This window comes from Sceloporus occidentalis, unplaced genomic scaffold, assembly GCF_023333645.1.
Source record: "Sceloporus occidentalis isolate IW3139 unplaced genomic scaffold, rSceOcc1.0.p SCAF_7, whole genome shotgun sequence".
In the NCBI taxonomy this organism is placed as follows: domain Eukaryota; kingdom Metazoa; phylum Chordata; class Lepidosauria; order Squamata; family Phrynosomatidae; genus Sceloporus; species Sceloporus occidentalis.
Genome location: NW_028316987.1, coordinates 55869995 through 55889399, shown reverse-complemented (window position 1 = coordinate 55889399; position 19405 = coordinate 55869995). Strand labels below are relative to the sequence as shown.

The following is a 19405-nucleotide window of genomic DNA, read 5'->3' as shown; positions in this document are numbered from 1 at the left end:
CCAGGGCACATGGAAATACAGTGGTCCTTCCACATTCCCTAGGGTTAGGGGCGAATGATTCCCATGAATGTAGACAAACTGCAAATAAAAAAAAAAACACTATTCTTTTTACCTGAGAAAATACTTCTCTAGGAATCTCCAGGTCCTCCAGTGAAACTCTGTGGTCAGTGTCTGCCAGAAGTTGATCATAGAATCATGCTGAAGGATGTACAAATGCCTAAAGAAGTATTTTCTCTAGTATCTTAGGTTCTCCAGCACAACTCTATGGTCAACTTCTCACAAAGTTGTGCTGGAGAACCTAAAGATTCCTAGACAGAATATATTAATGCTAACCAGAAATAATCAAATCCACAAAAGTCAAAGCTGCAAATGTGGAGGGCCAACTGTATTCTCTTATCCTTGCACTCTATTCCAAAACCTCCCCCTGGCTCCACACAGCTCTCAAGCTGGAGGTTCAGTTGCTTATCACTGGGAAGTGAAGGGAGGTTGGAAGCAATTCAAACCATGAAGATATGGGTGTTCTAAGTCCTGCAGGGGAAGGAAAAGAAGAGTGTACTCCATTGGTGAGTGTGCTTTCTCCTCTCCCCTGCAACTGAGTGCAGCTGCTAAAACATGGTCCGAATCACTTCTCCCTTCCTTCATTCCCCATCAGTATGTAACACCAGTAGGGGTTCCTCCCAGGGTTTGCCGGAGGAAAGAAGGATACAGAACTGTAATGGTGGATCTATGCAGATTTAAAATCTTGTCTATTGTCAGCTGCAACATTCTAAAAAAATAATCTTGAATTTGAGACAGATTCCATGTGCGGTTTTCTTTTCCTTTCAAACTAAAAACAACTTTGACAAAAATTGCTCCAAGAAATTCAGTGCTTTCCCCCCTTGGCATTTTGTTTGCTTTTGGTCCCAGCATATATAACAGTGAATTAGTGAACCATGATTCAGAGAAGGAGACATGACTCTGGTTATCGACCTCCCTTCAGAATGCAGATAGGGTGGGGCACTGGAATCCTCAGTGAGTTCAGGAAATACAATAAAGGTACATGATCATAGCCCTAACTGCACTGTTAACCCTATTGCTAGTTTTCAGTATACTGGATTACCAATGGGGCCAGAAAGTAACCAACAAGAGACTCAATGCAACTTCTTTTATCCTGTTGTAATGAGCCCTGGTGGTGCAGTGGTTAAATGCCTGTATTGCAGCCACTCACTCTCAAACCATAAAGTTGCGAGTTCAATACCAGCCAGGTCTCAAGCTCGACTCTGGCTTGCATCCTTCCAAGGTCGCTAAAATGAATACCCAGCTTGTTGGGGGCAATTAGTTTACAGTTGTAAACCACTTAGAGACTGCTGATGCAGTATGAAGCAGTATATAAATGAAGCTGCTATTGCTACTGAAGCTGCTAATAGTTGGTGTGTACTCAACTGTACTCAACTAACTGTACTCAACCTGCACTTGCAGTTGAACTATCTGCTCCAAAAGTCATTTATTTTACAATTAAAATTGTGACCATTGTTAAAGCTGGACTTGCCACTTCATTTCCATACACAAAGGATTTTGAATTTGAATTGACATCCTCACACACCAATAATGTATATAGGTCTGTCTCTGGCTTTCCATTCCACCAAATGTATCTGAGGAAGTAGACTTAAGTCTACAAAAAGAAGTTCTGCCAACATTTTTTTTCCAGTAAGTCTCAAAATTGCCACAAGATTGCTCTACATACTGATTCTTCAGCTATATATTTAAGTACAGGTTGACTATCCCTTATCCGTAATTGCACTTTAAATCTCAATATATATTTGTAGCAACAGTACAACAAATTATATATTACGTTTGACACATATGCACTGTCCCAAAAGTTCCATGCATCCAATGCAGTGCCAGTTCAGGACTTGATTTCAGGACTTTTCTGCCTGTGCTGCTCAATATTAGACGTAAAATAGTGTTCAGTACACCAGGTGAAACAGGCAGCAACTGGGGAGGAATTGGGGGGGGGGGGGGGGGAAGAAGAGCACTTGGAGGGAAACTTAGGCAGACAAGCTGTGTGGGCTGGAGTATGTGCTGCAGGCCAGGCCCAGAGGCCAGCAGGGCAGCTAAGGTGGCATATGGAGCCTCCTCTGTCTCTTTGCTTCATCTGGGCAATTGTCGATAGTAATACCAATGAAATCACACCAGCTTGGGCACCCACAGTAGTGGTGGTGGCAGCAATGGCTCTGGGAAAGATGTTCAGTTCCCCACTCCCTACCAGAGCAGGGATAGGGGCAGCCCAGCAGAGCAACTGCAGGATGGAGGAGTCCACCTAAATTTGTGCCCAATTTCCCTATGGCCAAATGTCATTTCCACTGTCATAGCTGGTGGGGAGGTTTTAGTCCCTAATCCTAACTTTTCCAAGCATTGAAGCAGCTATGTGTCCCTGTATACATTGCCCCTGTTTTTATAGACATTTGTATTCTTAGTTCAGCAGAAAGTATGTTTGTAATGTATTATGTTGTTTCCCTGAAAACATTTCAGTATTGTCTGGATAAATAGTTCTTGTGCATTTCTCACATAGCACAGCTTGTGGTAACATACTTTTAGTTTTGTTTCTTCCACTGACAGTATTGTAACAACGTACAACCATCTAAGGGAGGTGTGTGGACCCCTCCACTCCCCAACTCCAATGGGAATAGCCTTCAATTTCAAACACTCCAGAACATGCATTTTTATTTATTTCTTCAGCAAGTTGGTGTGGGCTGCCCTGACAGCATCAGCCATAATTTCATACAGTGATGTTTTAAAAGCCACTTGAGCCAGAGTGTTGTTTTCTGAAAGGAAGGAAAAAAATCATTACTGAAACTCTCAAAACTGACTAATTTGTTCTTTTAGTGAAGAGGCAAGTTTCTATTGATTGTTGGGTAACATAATTTCATGGACTTTTTTAAAAACTTCAAATACGGCTGTTGCCATCCTATATGGCCATAATGCTAGTTTCTGGGAAGCAGGAGCAGGAGGGAGCTATTCATGCCCTGATTATAGGCTTCCTATAGGCATTTTGTTGGCCTCTGAAGGAGAAGAATGCTACCTTAAATTAATCAGGAGCAGTCCACATGTGGCATTCCAGTTATTGTATTGCAGCTCAAGATCTTTCTGTGGCTAGGGCTGGTGAAAGTTGTGGTCCAACATATGGTATTGTGCTAGTTGTGCACTCTAGGGACAGAGTTCATGTTCTGGGGCAGCCAAGGTTTTTTCCATCTGAAGCATACCAGAATTTGGATTGTTGTTTCAAGACCATCTAATTTCTTTTTTCTCTTTCTTTTTTTTCCACAAGATGGAACGACAAATGTCAATGAACTCCAATATCATGGGAATGCAAGGCCCAAACCTCAATAATCCATGTGCTTCACCACAAGTCCCTCCGATGCACTCTGAAGCCAAAATGGTAATGTGTTAATATGATGCTTACATGCATACATTTAAAAACCTTATTATGTTCCTGTTTTTATAGCCAATCATATGATTGTCTCTCTGCTTAAAGAGGCTCAGAACATCATTTTATCTTACTCTTTCTGGGATTAAAGGATACTTACTGCACATAGTATTTTGGCTGGAAACATTTTTCTGGAATATTTGAAAGTCTGCAGTAGAAAATATTTTGTAAAAGTTAAGTAGGCATTAACATTGTTGTGTGTGTTATTTTGTGCTGATAGAACTTGCTTAGGCTGGAGAAATCCAGCATTTTTGTTGCCCAAATGATTTTGTTACCTAAGTATGTGAAATAGTTGTGGGGGGGGGGGGGGATTAAAGCTTTCTCTATGACTTGCACCTGCACAGTGAATTTTGGGACCTCAGAATATGAAATAGTAAAGATGTTAGAATCATTTTACTTCCATAGCATGTCAGTGTTAGAGGTATTCACAGTAAATCAGTTCTGTCCCATTTCTTCATGAATCTCCATTACCAGAAAATAATGAATTATAATTCTGATGTAAACAGAAATAGAAATTGGAAAGAAATTGGAAAGTTAGTTTTGAAAAAAGTAACATACAAAAAGTAGCTTGTTCTAGATGCAGTTTTTATAGTACATTGTTACATTGTTTACTACATTTCTTGTTATTTGTTTAGATCCATTTTTTGTGCAAAATTATATATAAAACTGTGAAAATGGTATAAAATTTGAAAGATCCCCTCAGAAGGACACCAAAGCCCTTTCCTCTAAAAAACAAAAAGTGCAGTGGGACCTTGGCATCCACTGAGGTTTGGTTCTAGGACTCTCTACGGATACCAAAATCTGTGGATGCTCAAGTCCCATAATAAAATGACATACGGTGGGCCTCCATGTTCACTAGTGTTAGGAGCACAGGGCCATGAAAGTGGAAAAACTGCAAAAAAACAAAAACAAACAAACCACTCTTTTTGCACCTGAGAAAACAGCTCTCTAGGAATCTCTAGGTCCTTCATTGCAACTGTATGGCTAACATCTGGCAGAAGTTGACCATAGAATTGCACTGGAGGACATACAAATGGGAATTTATAAGTCCTCCAGGACCTAGATGCATCTCTAGGACTATCTGTGGTAGGGTCATGCTGGAGTACATAGAGATTCCTAGAGAGAACATATTAAATTCATGAATAATCACATCCACAAAAGTCAAAGCCACAATGTGGGGGGCTGACTATAGTAAAATCCCTTATATAAAATAGCAAAGAGCAAGGTTGGTTTTGAGAATTTTAAAAAAATATTCAAGCAGTAGTTAGTTGAATCCATGGATAAAGAACCTGTGGATATGGATGGCCAATTGGAATGAATGTGTAAATCCAACTAACTAGTGGACTGGTGATACCAATGAGTGCATTATTATGAGAACAAAATGTCCTTGTGTCTGCTTTATCCATACACACACAACCACAGGTATTAATTTCAGTTTCGACTATTTTTGCAGTATAGTCAGCCCTCCATGTTAGAGGGCTAGCCATCCACAGATTGGAGAATGTGCAGATGGCCCCACGCCATTATCGTCAATAGCAGTGCGTGCATGCGGCCATGCCAACATGTCCATTGATGCTAATAGGTCTTCAGGTCTCATGTTCTTTGGTATCCGGGGAGGGTTCTGGAACCAATCCCCCACTGATACAAGAGCCAACTGTACATGAATTTTGAAATGAATTTGATTTTTTTCAATCAGAAAGCTATTCTGATCTTCATGTTTATTGATCTCATGGAATTCATGTCAGTTCATATTGGAATTCACAAAACTTAAATTCCCCAGTGAGCCTAAGAAAACAGAAAATCCAGTTTTTGCTCTTCGTCCCAAGACTGTTATATACATCTATGTCTCTATATATCCCTATACACAAAGACACCTATCTTCTCTTTGCATGTACTCAGTACGCCCCTCTAACTCAGCCAAACTAGATACAAATACCCCTTATCCTTGGCCATTGGCTCTGTTAGCTTGGGTTGATAAGAGTTGTAGTCAAAACATCTGGAGAGACTCTGGCTGAGATGTCTGCTCTATGACTCCCATCTCATTCCTCATGGCTTACATGTGTAGACATTTGTGACAGTCTTGTGTTGTCAGGATGAAGCTGAAGGACACAGCTCCAGTGTAGGCTGTAGTGATTCCTGAGACTGAGACCAGTTCTGATACTGATTTAGGAAATAAGAAAAACAAATAACCTACCTGAATCAGAGAAGATGTATGCACCAGTACAAAATACATTAATAAATGGGAGACTCTGAGTTGCTTGATGCCTGGGGGTCACATATTGTACCACATGCTTATAACTGCTCATTAACAAACTGAATGAAAACCATCCTGTGTACTTTTGAAGTTACTGTTGTTTGCAGGAGGTGAAGGGAAGTCTTTGCCTGCCAGCAGATAGGATTCACTGTTATGGTCACATATTTACCTCCATATAAATTTCAGTTGGGCAGCCAAACCAAGCCTTTTTAACACCTCAGCTGAAACCACACTCTGTAAACATGCAATTGGTAAGCTCAAAGAGCAGATGTAGCCAAAAGAGTTGGCAACATCAGCCAAACAAAATCTGTGGTCAAGGTTTTTTTTCCTTCTTCTCTCTCTCTGCTGTGTGCCATACAGTAATTGTGATGTGCCAAAAAAGCAACGGCATCTGCAGCACATCGTATTAAATCTTTCTGGATTAAGCTGCCGGCAGGTTTTTCCCCCTTTTCAAACCCAAGCGATGTTGAGCCAAGCAAAATAGTTCTTGGCTGAGCAGGAGAGAGAGAAAAAACACCACACTGGCATCCCTTTCAGAGTAATGTATTGCAGAGACTAATATTTCTGCTATGGTTTTGCCTTTCCCAGAGCATCGTTGCTTTTTTAAATGGAACTCTGAGGCTTTTAAAAATGAAATTATTGATACATATGGTGGGAATGCTGTTCTTTAATATGTGAAATTAAGTGGATCACTTTTTAATCTGAATAAATTTGTTTTGGCTCAAAGACTCAGCTTTATAAAGGTGTTGACTTGGCAAGCCTTTCCGTAGGCGATCCTTCCAAGAAGCAGTGTACAACAGGATGTCATTAACCTGTAGCTTTAATTGCTTTTAATAGAAGTCATAGTTAAAAGAATTATACCGTGCATTTATGTGCATTAATCATACATATACTGTAATTATAATTTGACTACACACTTATATTTCCACAGCAGTGTGTCATGTTCTGCAAAACTGTGTATGTAAACTGTGGCTTGTAAATCCAGTTGCTAGTCCCAACTAGAACAGACCTATTGAATTAATGGAAACTTATGCAGGTCCCACTGATTCATCAAGGGCCCTTTCACAGCACACTATTCTATTGTTATATTAACTGCCATGGCAGCATCCTTGGTTTTGTATGACACCAGAGATCACTGGCCGAGAATTATAAATGTCTCTCCTAAATTGCAAATCTCAGGAGTTCATAAGATTTTGCCATGGCAGTTAAAGTGGGATCTGGTAATATAACTGTATAGTGTGATTGGATACTGGTCTACTTTTGTTAGAACTAGCAATTGGATTTAGGCAAACTAAGAGATTACTAACTAAGGCGGGATACAGACGGGCAAAAAGGGGTGTATTCATGACGTCATGAAGGTAGAGCCTTCAGACGGGCCTTACCTGAATGCCGCCATGAACACGCCCCCCGCACGCCCCAAGCGGGAAGAGGCGGCATTAAAAAGGTGCTGCTTTTCTCCGCTTCTTTTCCGTTTGATGCGCAGCTGCGCAGCTCCGTCTGTAAGCTGCTGCACTGGTACGCCAGAATCGCTACGCCGCTAATTTAAGTTGCCCATTTAAAAGCTCCGTGTCTGCTGCATCGCATAATGAGTCGGGGTCCTGGAACATGCGCAGTTTGCAGTCAGGCTTTAATTGCAGCGTCAGCTGCCATGCAGGTGTGGAAGCTGCAGCACAGCTGCAGCGCATTTTAAGACTCGTAACCCTAACCCTAACCCTAACCCTAACCCTAGAGCAACATGTACGCATGCGCTGCTTGGAAAGTTTGGACTTTAAAGTGAGCCCCTACACACATTCCTGTGCCATTTTCACCTAACAATAAAACCCCCTAAAACTGTAAATATTTACATATGTACAAGGGAGGTGATGGGGGATGGCAGGGGGACAGCGGTGGCAGCGGTGACAGCTGTGGCTGTGCATTGCACATTCAGCAGGAGCGCGGGGACCAAAGGAGAGGAGGCATCCATGATGCTGGTGACACTGGCAAAGTGCAAGCGGGCAAGGATGCCAACACCAGCTGATCACCAGCTGGCAGGAGACCACCATTGTTCTTGGGCAGAGCGGGGAAAAAAGTTTTAAAGGGGCTTGGGCACTTTAAATGTGCCCATAGGCTTTCTGCCGCCACTGCTTAGCGCTGCAGCTGCGCAGCTGTGCATCCGCCAGCCGGCAAAGGAAAAAAAAAAGCCCCGTTTTTGGCCGCCCGTGAGGAAGCTGCCTCTCTCTTTGCAGCGTCCTCCGAGGTGGCGGTTTGGAAACTGCGGGTCAGAAACGGCCCCAGGTGAGGCGTCTTCACTGCCCCCCATGTGGAAGCCCCATCTCCTGAGCCACGCCCCCGGGGTGGGCGGTCTGGAGGCTCCGTATTCAGCAGAATACACCTCCAAGACGTCTTCCCCTGCCCGTTTGTATCCCGCCTAAGAAATGCTTAGACAGCCATGAATATCACATTATCGATGCAAGATGAACAGAGTAGTTGGAAGCTTATGGCACAGCAACTATGCTCATGTGCCTAAGGGCATAAGCAGAAGTACAATTACTACTCCCATCTAGAGTAGACCCATTGATTCAGTGCAGTTTATATAAGTGTTGCCTTAACATTTTGCAGTTGAATCAGTGGGGCTACAAACTGGATTTAGGTTGTGGGCTGCAGTCGGATAGAATTCCAGCCAAGCTGACACTAGGCATGTTGGGTTGTTAGGGACAGAAACCATTCCACAGATATACCCAGGCTGTCCCGAATTGAGCTAGAGCCATGTAGCCTGGCTGTAGTGATATCCTGAGAAGAATATATTATATCCTAAAGACACCAAATCCTATCTGATCTTGGAAGCTATACCAGGTCTGTTCTGATAGTATTTGGATGGAAGAGTGCTAAGGGATACTAGGTGGTGTAGGCTATATTTCAGAGGAAGGATCTGGCAAAACCACTTCTGAGTATTCCTTGCCTTAAAAACCCCCTATGAGATTCATAGGGTCATCATATGTCAACTGGCACCTTGAAGGTACATACACACAGAGAGATACTACTGTAGTCAGACCACAGGGCTCAAGAGCATATCCTCAACCGAGTGATACTTGCTGTAAACCTCAAGGGTGACATGAGAGGTATTTGATCAAGTGTGTAGTCATAGAGGTGTCCTGATTACTTCATTGGCCCAGGTGGCTTGCAAATGGAAGAATGGTTCCACTGGTGGATGTAGGATATTTCACAAACATGTTTTTCGGGAAATGGTATACAGTACCTGGCATTCTGCTGGGATAGGAAGATTTTCAAAAAGTATACTTTTGTCTTTGTACATATAGCATTATGGCCTTAGAAACCTATTTTATTGTGATAAATAATGGGGAAAATCTTGACAATAAAAAATTAAAGAGTTGCTTTCGAAATAAATTGGAGATTGGAAAAAATGAAGTATGTCTCAAGATATTTATGAAGACAAACCTATTGTTGGATGTGCTGTTAAGGCACTTAGAATATGCTTTGATAGATTACATTAGTGGTTGTTTGTTTGATAGATAGATTCTAATAAATGATCTCTGATTAATATAAATATATTTTCAAATCTAAGCACTGATTCTGCTCCCTCTGAAGTGCTTCATAAGATAAGATGTATATGTATTTGCTTAAAAACAGTAGAAAGCAGAGGAAAAACAAGATCAGTGTAACAGTAACCAGCTATAGTTTTTATAGGTTCAGATTATAAATGATAGGTGTGTGAGAGTAAGAGAGAGAAGGAGCCATCAGTGCAGTGTTTGGGAAAACATTTATTTATATGTGTTTGGAATTTATATTCTGCCACATGGCTCTGCAGAGCCCTTGGGGGCATCTTACATTATAACATAAAACAACAGTAAAAACCACAATAAAATATCATCAGTTAACAGTTAAAATCGAAGTCTTAAAAAAGTAACATAAAACAGTAGAAAAACAACATACCAAGGGATAAAATGTAATGGGAGCAGTGACCCTCTGCACTCAAATTCCAGGCTGTGCTGGAGCTTTTTCTGGTCAATATTCTGTCCCATTTAGCTGCAGCATGCAGCATGTATGTAACTTGTGCTGCATGTATTTTATCTGGCTAATCAGCAGTCCCGGGTGGGAAGGATTCCAGTTATGTGACAAGATTTTGAGCACAATCCCAGAAGTTAATAAGTGTGCCGCATTTACAGTGCAGAATTGTACATCTCAAGTTTAAATACCCTAAAGACACCCGATTCCATCTGATCTTGGAAGCTAAGCAGTGTCAGCCTTGATTAGTACTTGGATGGAGGACCACCAATAAATACCAGGTGCTGTCGGTTATATTTCAGAGGAAGGAACTGGCAAAACTACCTCTGAGCATCCCATGTCTTCAAAAACCTGATGAAATGCATGGGCTTGCTAGAAATCAGTGGGAGACTTGAAGGCACATACGAATACTTGTATATGCCTATTAAGTAGACTACCCTGAATCCTGTAGGTCACTAACTACCTTGAGTAAGTGTCTATAGGTTCTGAGTTCTATAGGTCTTATGTACAGGTATGTGTATAGAACTGCAGCTTTAGTTGATTAATCAGTTGGTTTGATTTAATAAAACTGATTTGGCTGGTTAAAGAAGTATGTTTTCATTCCTAATTCTGATGGCTAGTTGTCAGCTATCACTACCTGGCAAAAAAAAAGAAAAAAGAAAAAAAGAAAGCCTCGTAAGTTTCATTCACTTCAGAGGAATAGTTTTTCATGCACACTGCTGTCTTCCATGGAAAGGATTCTGTGTCTACTCCTAAGTGAATTTGCTGATTTCAATGGGGTCTACTGCCTAGCTTGGAAACAGGGCAAAATAAATGAGGACATCCAGATGTTTTGGTTGACACTTCTCATAACCCCTGACCATTGGCTATGCTGACTGAGGTCCGTAACATCTGGAGGGTCCTAGGTTGGAGAAGGCTGCTCTATATGATGTTTAACCCACAATGAGACAGATGCAGTACATAAAAGCAACACTAGTCTTCTGAACTAATAATGATACTAGTTATTTCAGGGACAGGGTGGGAATGGAAGGAGGAAATGGAAAAAGCCAGCGGAAAAAATGGTCAGTGCCATCCTCCTGTGTATAGTAGTGTTCTGTCAGAAGCCAGACATATTAAAAATATTTATGTAATTTAAAATAATTTGTACAGGTCTGGGAAATGCTATTTTAGGCATTTAAATGTTTCTAAGATCCCATTACAATTAATGTGTAGCCTTGGCATCTGAGAATATGGCTTTACCAAACCTTTCATGTTAGCAATGAATGTGAATTGAAATACTATAATAAAAACATTTATTATTATTTCTTGAAAGCGGTCAAAGTGGGCACATGTCTTTCCAAAAGAAGTACTCATTTTAAAAGGTTCTGTTTATATTTATATATGTACTCAGAGGTGGGTGGTGTGATAATTGTAACATTTTACCATTTTTTTAAAGTTCGTAACTACTTTTGGATAGCTGACCTACATCACAAAGAACTACTCTGAAAAGCATCTTTTCCACCCTTGAACTATTTCTTTGGTTTGAATTAATAAGATAAATAAATCCTTATTAGTTATCCTCAATTGTATCACTCATAATCAGCCATTCCAAATCTTTAAGCATAGTATCTCTGCACTGGCCTAATCCAAAAATGGGCATTGTAAATCAATAAATGAATGGATGAAAACAAAACTAAAATGGTAAGAGAAATGACTGCTGATGTGTTTTGAAGATAATACTGAAATTGGGTTTCAAGAAATGAAGAAGCGTGGCAATCATTTGTTAGTTTCAGTGGTCCAACAGACACTGCAGAAATAATCCAGTTTGAGACCTAACTTCAATGCTAGGAAATTCTGTAGTTTTATGAGACATTTAGCCTGCTCTGTGAGAGAACCATGGTGCCACAATAAACTACAATTTCCAGGATTCCTTATCACTAAGCCAGGGCAGTTAAAGCAGTCCCAAACTGGATTATTTCTGCAGTGTGTTTTGGACCTATGTAAAACAGTTTTCTTGAACATGGTCAAGTCATATCATCTGAATAGTTATTTCAAGCAAATTAGGGTTTTAATTACTCAGGCTTGAATCAAAGAACTCTTTGGGGATTTGTGAGCATTTTTATGTGTGGATTGGGGCATCTACATTGAGGCACACCATCTTTACTCCTCTCTACTTTTGGCCCTTTTCATTCTGCCTTTAGAACTGTCTAAATTAGGAATGGGAATCATGTGGCCTTCCACGTATTCTTGACTGCAGCTCCCATCTTCCCTTGCTAGAATGGCCAATAGTGGGGTATTTTGGGAGCTGCAGTCACACTATATCTGGAAGTCTGCATGATTTGCAGCTCTGGAGTAAATACTAGGAGCAGGATTGGCTCCTTCACCTTACTCTAAATTTTCAGTGGAATAATTGAAAAGGTATTACCATGTCAGACCTTAGAAAAGTTATCTTGTTGGACTACAGTTCCCCAAGTAAAAACTACCCTTTTTGAAAAGTAACTCCCAGGATCTCTTATCCAATGTGGCACTTAGTTCTATGTATTTATATGATTCACACATTTAGGTACCATATGTAATTGTGATGTCTATGAGCATCTTCATACACAGCTGTGAATATATGGACACACTTTTCCAATCATCCACTGAATTTATGCTTTTGGGATAGAAACATCAGTTCACACGATACTGGAAAGGCTAGGTAGGGAATGTCTAGTGATCCCTCTTCAGGTTTAGACTGAATGACAGCATGCTGGAAAGTGACTGTAAAGGCCCTATCACTGCTGCCAAAGTTGTTACAAGTTTAAGAACTGGTTGTTTGGAGTAAGGAATACTATTCTCATCAGAACGTTGAAAGAGGAATGCAGTATACTAGCCACTTTGAAACCTGACCTGACACATAGAAAAAATATTATCAGGAGTAACATTAACTTATGTTAGACCATAGCCAACCTGAGACATTTTGCTTCCTGAAATGAATGACACCACGTTCCTTCCCTGTTCAAAAGCCAATGTGACTGGCCCTTGAACGAACATCAACACTAGTGATGATGTCACCCTATCTAATGCTAGAATTGGTCCAGCATTAATAGCATGTTAGTTGTCTGTTGCCAAGCTGGAAAAAATCATAGTTGTAGTCCCCACAAACAACTTCTTCAAACTCTGATAAAAGCAATAGTTTTGAAGCAAGAAGTATATTATATTTGTTGGTTTTAGATTATGCTTCTATTTGGATGTGTTAATTTTTTTTAACATAAATGTCTCTGCACTTTCTGCAACCCAAAATTGTAACGCATACGGAAATTGGATGCATAAGATTTGTGTATTACTATTTCTATTATTGTTATGAGAATAGCAATATTCATGTGTGTGTGTGTGTGTGTGTGTGTGTGTGTGTGTACTTTAATTGGGGTCACCTTTGCAATAGAAACGAAATTAATTATGTTAACTGAATAATGGATTACATATTATAGCTGTAATTAATTTAAAACACAAATAATAATTAAATACTCTGGAATGGAAAATTTATTAATGAGATGGTTGTAGTGGAAAATGTAAGTTTCGGGAAGAATGAAATAACATTTGTATTCAGTAACTCTAACAGCATAGAGTTCTGAAAGCAAACACAATGTATGTACAAAAAAATATATTATAAATGTAACTATATGGAGAAAATCAATAAAAATATTAAAAATAATAATAATAATAATTAAATACGATAGTGACAGCTAAAACAAATAAAGAAAAGGATGCACTTGACTGAGAAGAAAGGTGAATGTGTTTTTCAGTTCATTTTGCCATAGTAAGCTTTTCATGAAAATTTGGCATGCCCAGTTTCCTGAGTAGATAAAACTAAATCTTTTACTATTGAAAATTCTCTGTCTTTGAAGGCATTTATGATGTGATGAGACGTACATCTGAAGTGCATGCCAGACGAAGGAAGCAAAGCCTGCCGTGTAATAGTACGTTTGTTGTTAATGGCGCATGAAAATAATCCTGGAAAGTGAAATTGCACAAATTCCAAGGAAAAGGGCTAAAAAATATCTCCATGCAGCAGAAATTCCCATCCCTGCTAACACAATATTACTTGAGGATTTGTGTTATTTTATATAATTTCTTTTTTATTCCCCTCCAGGGAAATTGCTTTTATGTATAGCAGGTCCAAGGGGACAGAAAATAGCATATACATACTCTCCAACTGTCCCTGTTTGATAGGGATAGTCCCAATTATTATCCCACTTTTTCAGCCGCCTTAAGATATCCCAGTTTCTCACTCCTCTTCCCATTTTCCCTTTCATCCTCAGCTTACTTCAGTTGCTGCAAATTCAGTTCAAAATGCAAAATTAGTTTGAACTTAGTTAACTACGCGCCGGAGGGAACAGGAGAGGATAGGCAGAACCTTGCCCTTCCCTGTCAGCTGAAGTAAAAGCAAACTACTGAAGTCTCTCCTAGTGTTTGTGTTCTGCTCTACCACAATCTGATTTGCTTGGCCACATGTGCCTGGATTTCATCTGTGAAATGTTGGAGAATGTGTTCACATGAGTTAAATATTTAGTCCTTCTTGATAAATCCAGCGTGCAAAAATTGGAAATACAGTGGGCCCTTGGTATCCACTGTGGTTTGGTTCTAGAACCCTTGGTGGATACCAAAGTCTGTGGATACTCAAATACCATTAAATACAGTGGTATCTCTTATATAATATGGCACAGTCAAGGTTTGCTTTTTAGAAATTTAGAAAATCAAAAATTTTAATAGATGGTAGATTTTATGGATAAGGAATCCGTGGATACTGAGAGCCAACTGTATACAGTTGGACCTTGTTATTCGCTGGGGTTTGGTTCCAAGATCCTGCATGTATAACAAAATCTGTGTATGCTCAAGTCCCATTAAATATAATGGCATAGCAAAATAGTGTCCCTTATAAAAATTGGAAAATCAAGGTTTGATATTTGAAATACATACTTTTTTCGAACATTTTCAAACCATGGATGCTTGAATCCGTGTGTAAAAAATCCGTGTATAAGAAGGGCCGACTGTATATTCATCACACAGAATGAGAGGCTGACTCACAGCACAGACATCAAGCTTTAGGGTTTACTATGGGCCCATAAATAAGCATAGAAAATAAATTAATTGGCTTTGGATTTTCTGACACAAAATATCAATTTTGCACAACCTGAAGGAATGAAGTGTATTCTCCCTTGGTAACCTTTGTATTTGTGAGTGTGGGACAGAAACAGCATACATTTTTAAAATGCACAGACTAAAAATGTATCTTTTTCATAGATGTTAAAATGCAGAGACAAAATGTGTCACTGAGACAAGTGCATTAAAAGCACACACAGTAAGAAAATGCATGCAAAATAATCTGTACATTAGAAAACTGCATACAAAAAGGCACACAGAATTTTATGTGGAAAGACAAAAAAAAACTTCACAAGATGATATGTCACCAAAACGGGATAAAAATGCTGGTGGGACTCTGAATTAAAAAAAAAAAAAAAAAGAAAACCACTGTCAGATTTCCACATCCTTAGGCTGCATCTGGACTGCAGAAATAATCGAGTTTGACACCACTTTAACTGCCTTGGCTCAGTGCTATGGAATTCTGGGAATTGTTTCTGTGGCACCAGAACTCTCTGACAGAGAAGGTTAAATGTTGCAGAAAACTACAATTCCCAGAATTCCATAGCACTTGACCATGACAGATAAAGTGGTGTCAAAGTGGATTATTTCTACAGTGCGGATGCAGTCATAGTCTTGAGACCAAAAAAGTAGGATGAAGGCATAGTAGCTAGGATTAGATGGATCACTCATTCCAGCCTGTATTTCATGTATTTCACTGATAATTGTTTTGTTTCCACATTAACCTGCAATTTTTTTTACCACTGAAAAAACACCCTTCAGTTTGCATTTAATAATTAGTTACATTCACATCTATGTAGCCACAAATATGCATTATAAGATTCAATATGTTTTTAATATCATAGAATATCCATTTTTGTTATTTGTTTAGCTAAAGACTAAATCATAGTATTTGTGGAAGCATGTGTTTAGAAGGATAATTGGTTTCAGGTCTGCATATTAGTCCAAGAAATGTAAATAAAACCTATTTTCTTTAAAATGCAGGTCAGATCAAAGCCTTAGCCATCCCTAGTGATGGGAAGTAAGATGAGTGGTTGCTTCCCATCACAGTCCAAATTCTGAAATGGAGGAAAAATTCAAGCTCTTTCCCATAAAATGTAGACGATGAGATACAATGGTAGGGAAAAAAGATAAGAATCCTTCTGAATCCAGTCCCAAACTGGCTTTCTGGGATTCCTGGCTACACCTCTTTCCCCATGATGGTGCCTGTTGGTGATTTCCTAGCTTTTTCACAATTCCCTCCCATTCTAAAGGCTGAGATATCTCTTCTAAGGTATAGATGGTAGATTTAAGAGCTTGCTCCAACATGATATAATGGGTTGAAAGATGAACTAGGACTGTGGGAGGCCAAGATTTAAATATTGCTTAGCCATGGAAACCCACTGGGTAATTTTGAGCAAGATGCAAGTCACACACTCAAGCCAACAAATCTTGTCAAGAATGTGCTGTGATAGGGACACCTTAGTTACCTTACATTGGAAATAACTGGAAGGCACACAGCAACAAATCAGAGCTTTAAACTAAAATTAGATGGCCCTGCCTTTTTGAAATTTTGCCCAACCCCACTGGATTGTGGCCCCCAAGCACTGCTCTGAAATTTAATGTGGAGACAGTCCATTCAGAGGTTTTCACTTTTGCAATTATATTTTGAAATTCTGAAAATAATAAATTTAAGCACTTCTGATATGTGCTTTTCTTCCAACATTTGCTATATTTATAACTTTTCCTTTATTTATTATTACTTATTCTCTACATTTATAGCCTGCCTTTCTCTCTATGAGACTGAAGGCAGCTAACAACATATTTAAAAACAATACAGATTAAAACTACACAAAAATTTCAATAAAAGCATACATATTTAAAAACAATTCAACATTTTATAAAGTTAAAAAGATTAAAATTAATTAGCAACTATATACAGTGTGCCTGCACTGTACGTGAGTTCACTATATGCAACTTCAAGCTTATGCTGAAGCCGCACAACAAAGAAATGACATTTATGCTCATGCATGTGCGCTGCCCCGCACCATGAGAATGCGCCCCATTGTTTCAAATGGAGTGCAAGCACACGCGGATTTCTCCTTACCCAGGGATATCCAGAACAGATCCCTTGCATAAGAGGAGGGCCTGCTGTACAGACCATGTACATTGTACACAATTAAAAGCCCTTTCATTTGTATACTATAGAGATCTAGATAACATTTTATTATTTTACCATTCACCTTGTACAAATAAAAGGTTCTAATATTTTAAATTCCTCAAAATATCTAAAGCTTTTTTAGTTCATGGAACTCCAGGTGTTGTTGTTTTTTTTTTCTTTCAAAAAATAGATCCTCAGATTTTAATAATGAGCCTTTGCTTTTCAAGGGAAGTTTAATTTTGAAGGAGTTTACAGCTAAATGGGGGGTTATGTTATTAAAGCAATAAGAGTTTGAAAGCCTTTTTCCTCTTAGTCTCACTTTTCAGCAACCCAGAAGATTTTGCCCAGACAATTTTGCATGTGAACTAAACTGGCCAAAACATTAACCAGGCCTCTTACATCTCATAAATGTCACTGGAGTTAGATAAATACAAATAAATGAAAATGGTGACTTCAGTGCCATATATAGCCTGTCTATTCAATGCCCTTATTAGAGTTATAGAAAAAGACTAAAGATCTCTGTACCTGCTTTTGTATAGCAAAGATTGCCATTCCCATGAAGATGTCTGGAAGACCTTTGCTCTGGTGAAAATGATACTTCTCTAGGAGGATTCAGTGGCAAGAAGACTTCCACTGATGAGGGAAGGGTCCATCTCTACTTTTTGAGTCACCTTCTCAAACTGAGAGTGCCTGACACAATTCTATAATCTCAAGCCAGCATGGCCAGTGTCAGAAGTTGTGGTCAAAACAACTGGAGGGACCCTGGAAATTTTGTTCTTCTGAGGACTCATTTCTGTCTCTTGCAGCTGTGCTCAACACTTTACATTTCATAACTACCAAGTGGGTTGTTTTTATTCAGTTAGCTAATGTAACATGTCAACTGCTACACAGTCCTTATTTGCTGTATGCAATTATGGCCCCCCCCTTTTTTTTTTTTTTTTTTTTTTTTTTTGCAGATTAAAGACATGAGTATATGATAGCTCTATCTACATGTGCCTGTGGGGGGACTGTTTGTCTTTTGTAGAGGGTGGTTGTAAAGGGATGCCCCTCACCCACAATGGGCGGTCTACATAATTGTCAGTTTAGCATTAGCTGAAGTCTAGATATTAGTGTACTGCCTGGTCATAAATAACAAAGGTACATGGCTAACTCCCAGTACAGTTGACCTTGTTATCTGCTGGGATTTGGTTCTAAGACCCCGCCCCCCAACATGGATACCAAAATCTGTGCATGTTTAAGTCCCATTAAATACAATAGCGTAGTAAAATGGTGCCCCTTATATAAAGTGGCAAATCTGTCTGTCTACAGTTGTCCCTCCATATTTGCTAGGGTTAGGGGAACAAGACCACTGTGAATATGGAAAAACCGCAAATAACAAAAACACTGTTTTTCCCTGAGAGGACACCTCTCTAGGAATCTCTAGGTCCTCCAGTGCAACTCTGTGGTCAATGTCCAACATACACTGACCATAGAATGGCACTGGAGTAGCTACAAATGGTCTTTCAGTGCAACTTTTAGTTAAAGTTGACCACAGAATTGCACTGGAGGACCTAGAGATTCCTAGAGAGAACATATTAATGAAATCTGTGAATAATCAAATCCACAAATATCAAAGCTGCAAATATGGCGGGATGACTGTATCTATCTATCTATCTATCTATCTATCTATCTATCTATGTCATGGATAGTTTAATAATGAACGTAGAATCCACGGATATAGAGGGTTGACTGTATTACTGGTCTGTCGATACGTAACAAAAAGTAGTATTAGCAACCCATTAGCAGAGCAATCCATTAGCAGAGATAACATTTTTTTAAAAAAAAGTCCTTATGTTGCTATGGATTTTGCATCTGTATTTACCTATAGATGTAAATATTTCAGAAGACTGCACACAACATGGCGTCACAGCCCTATATATTTCATTCTCAAGCAGCTTGATTTTCTGTCCTCCTCTGGCATCCCATCCATAGTCCATTCTTTAGTCCTCAAACAGTATAATTCTCAATGACCCAATGTACACAGAACAGTAAGCTGGGATTCTGATAAATCCTGCTTTGACATGAGAGAACTGTACTGATTCATGGTCATTTCTTCTCATTTGACTCATTCCATAGCACAACTAGAAATACATAGGCCTTTTAAAAAAAACAGAAGTAAACTGGCCCTGTTATTGTGTGCCTTCAAGTCATTTCCTACCTATGGCAACCCTAAGGTGACTCTGAGGGTGTTTACTATTGCCATCATCTGAGGCTGAGAGGGAGTGACTCGCCCAAGGTCATCCAGTGGGTTTCTATGGCTGAGCCGGGATTTGAACCCATGTCTCTCAAAGTCGTAGTCCAACCCTCAACCACTACATCCTGCTATCTCAGTCTAACAGCCCTAAGAGAGCCAAGGTGCAAATGCTCCCTTAGAGCACATTGG

General features: G+C 39.5%; 1 protein-coding gene across 2 annotated transcripts in view; it reads left to right on the top strand.

Annotated features, from left to right (window-relative positions):
• CREB5 (cAMP responsive element binding protein 5) overlaps window positions 1-19405 on the top strand; it is a 308617-nt gene that overhangs the window by 225223 nt on the left and 63989 nt on the right. For both annotated transcript variants that reach the window (XM_089533032.1, XM_089533033.1), the window contains exon 8: window positions 3308-3418. In XM_089533032.1, the coding sequence (XP_089389158.1) occupies window positions 3308-3418 (111 nt within the window). The remainder of the gene's footprint in view (window positions 1-3307; window positions 3419-19405) is intronic.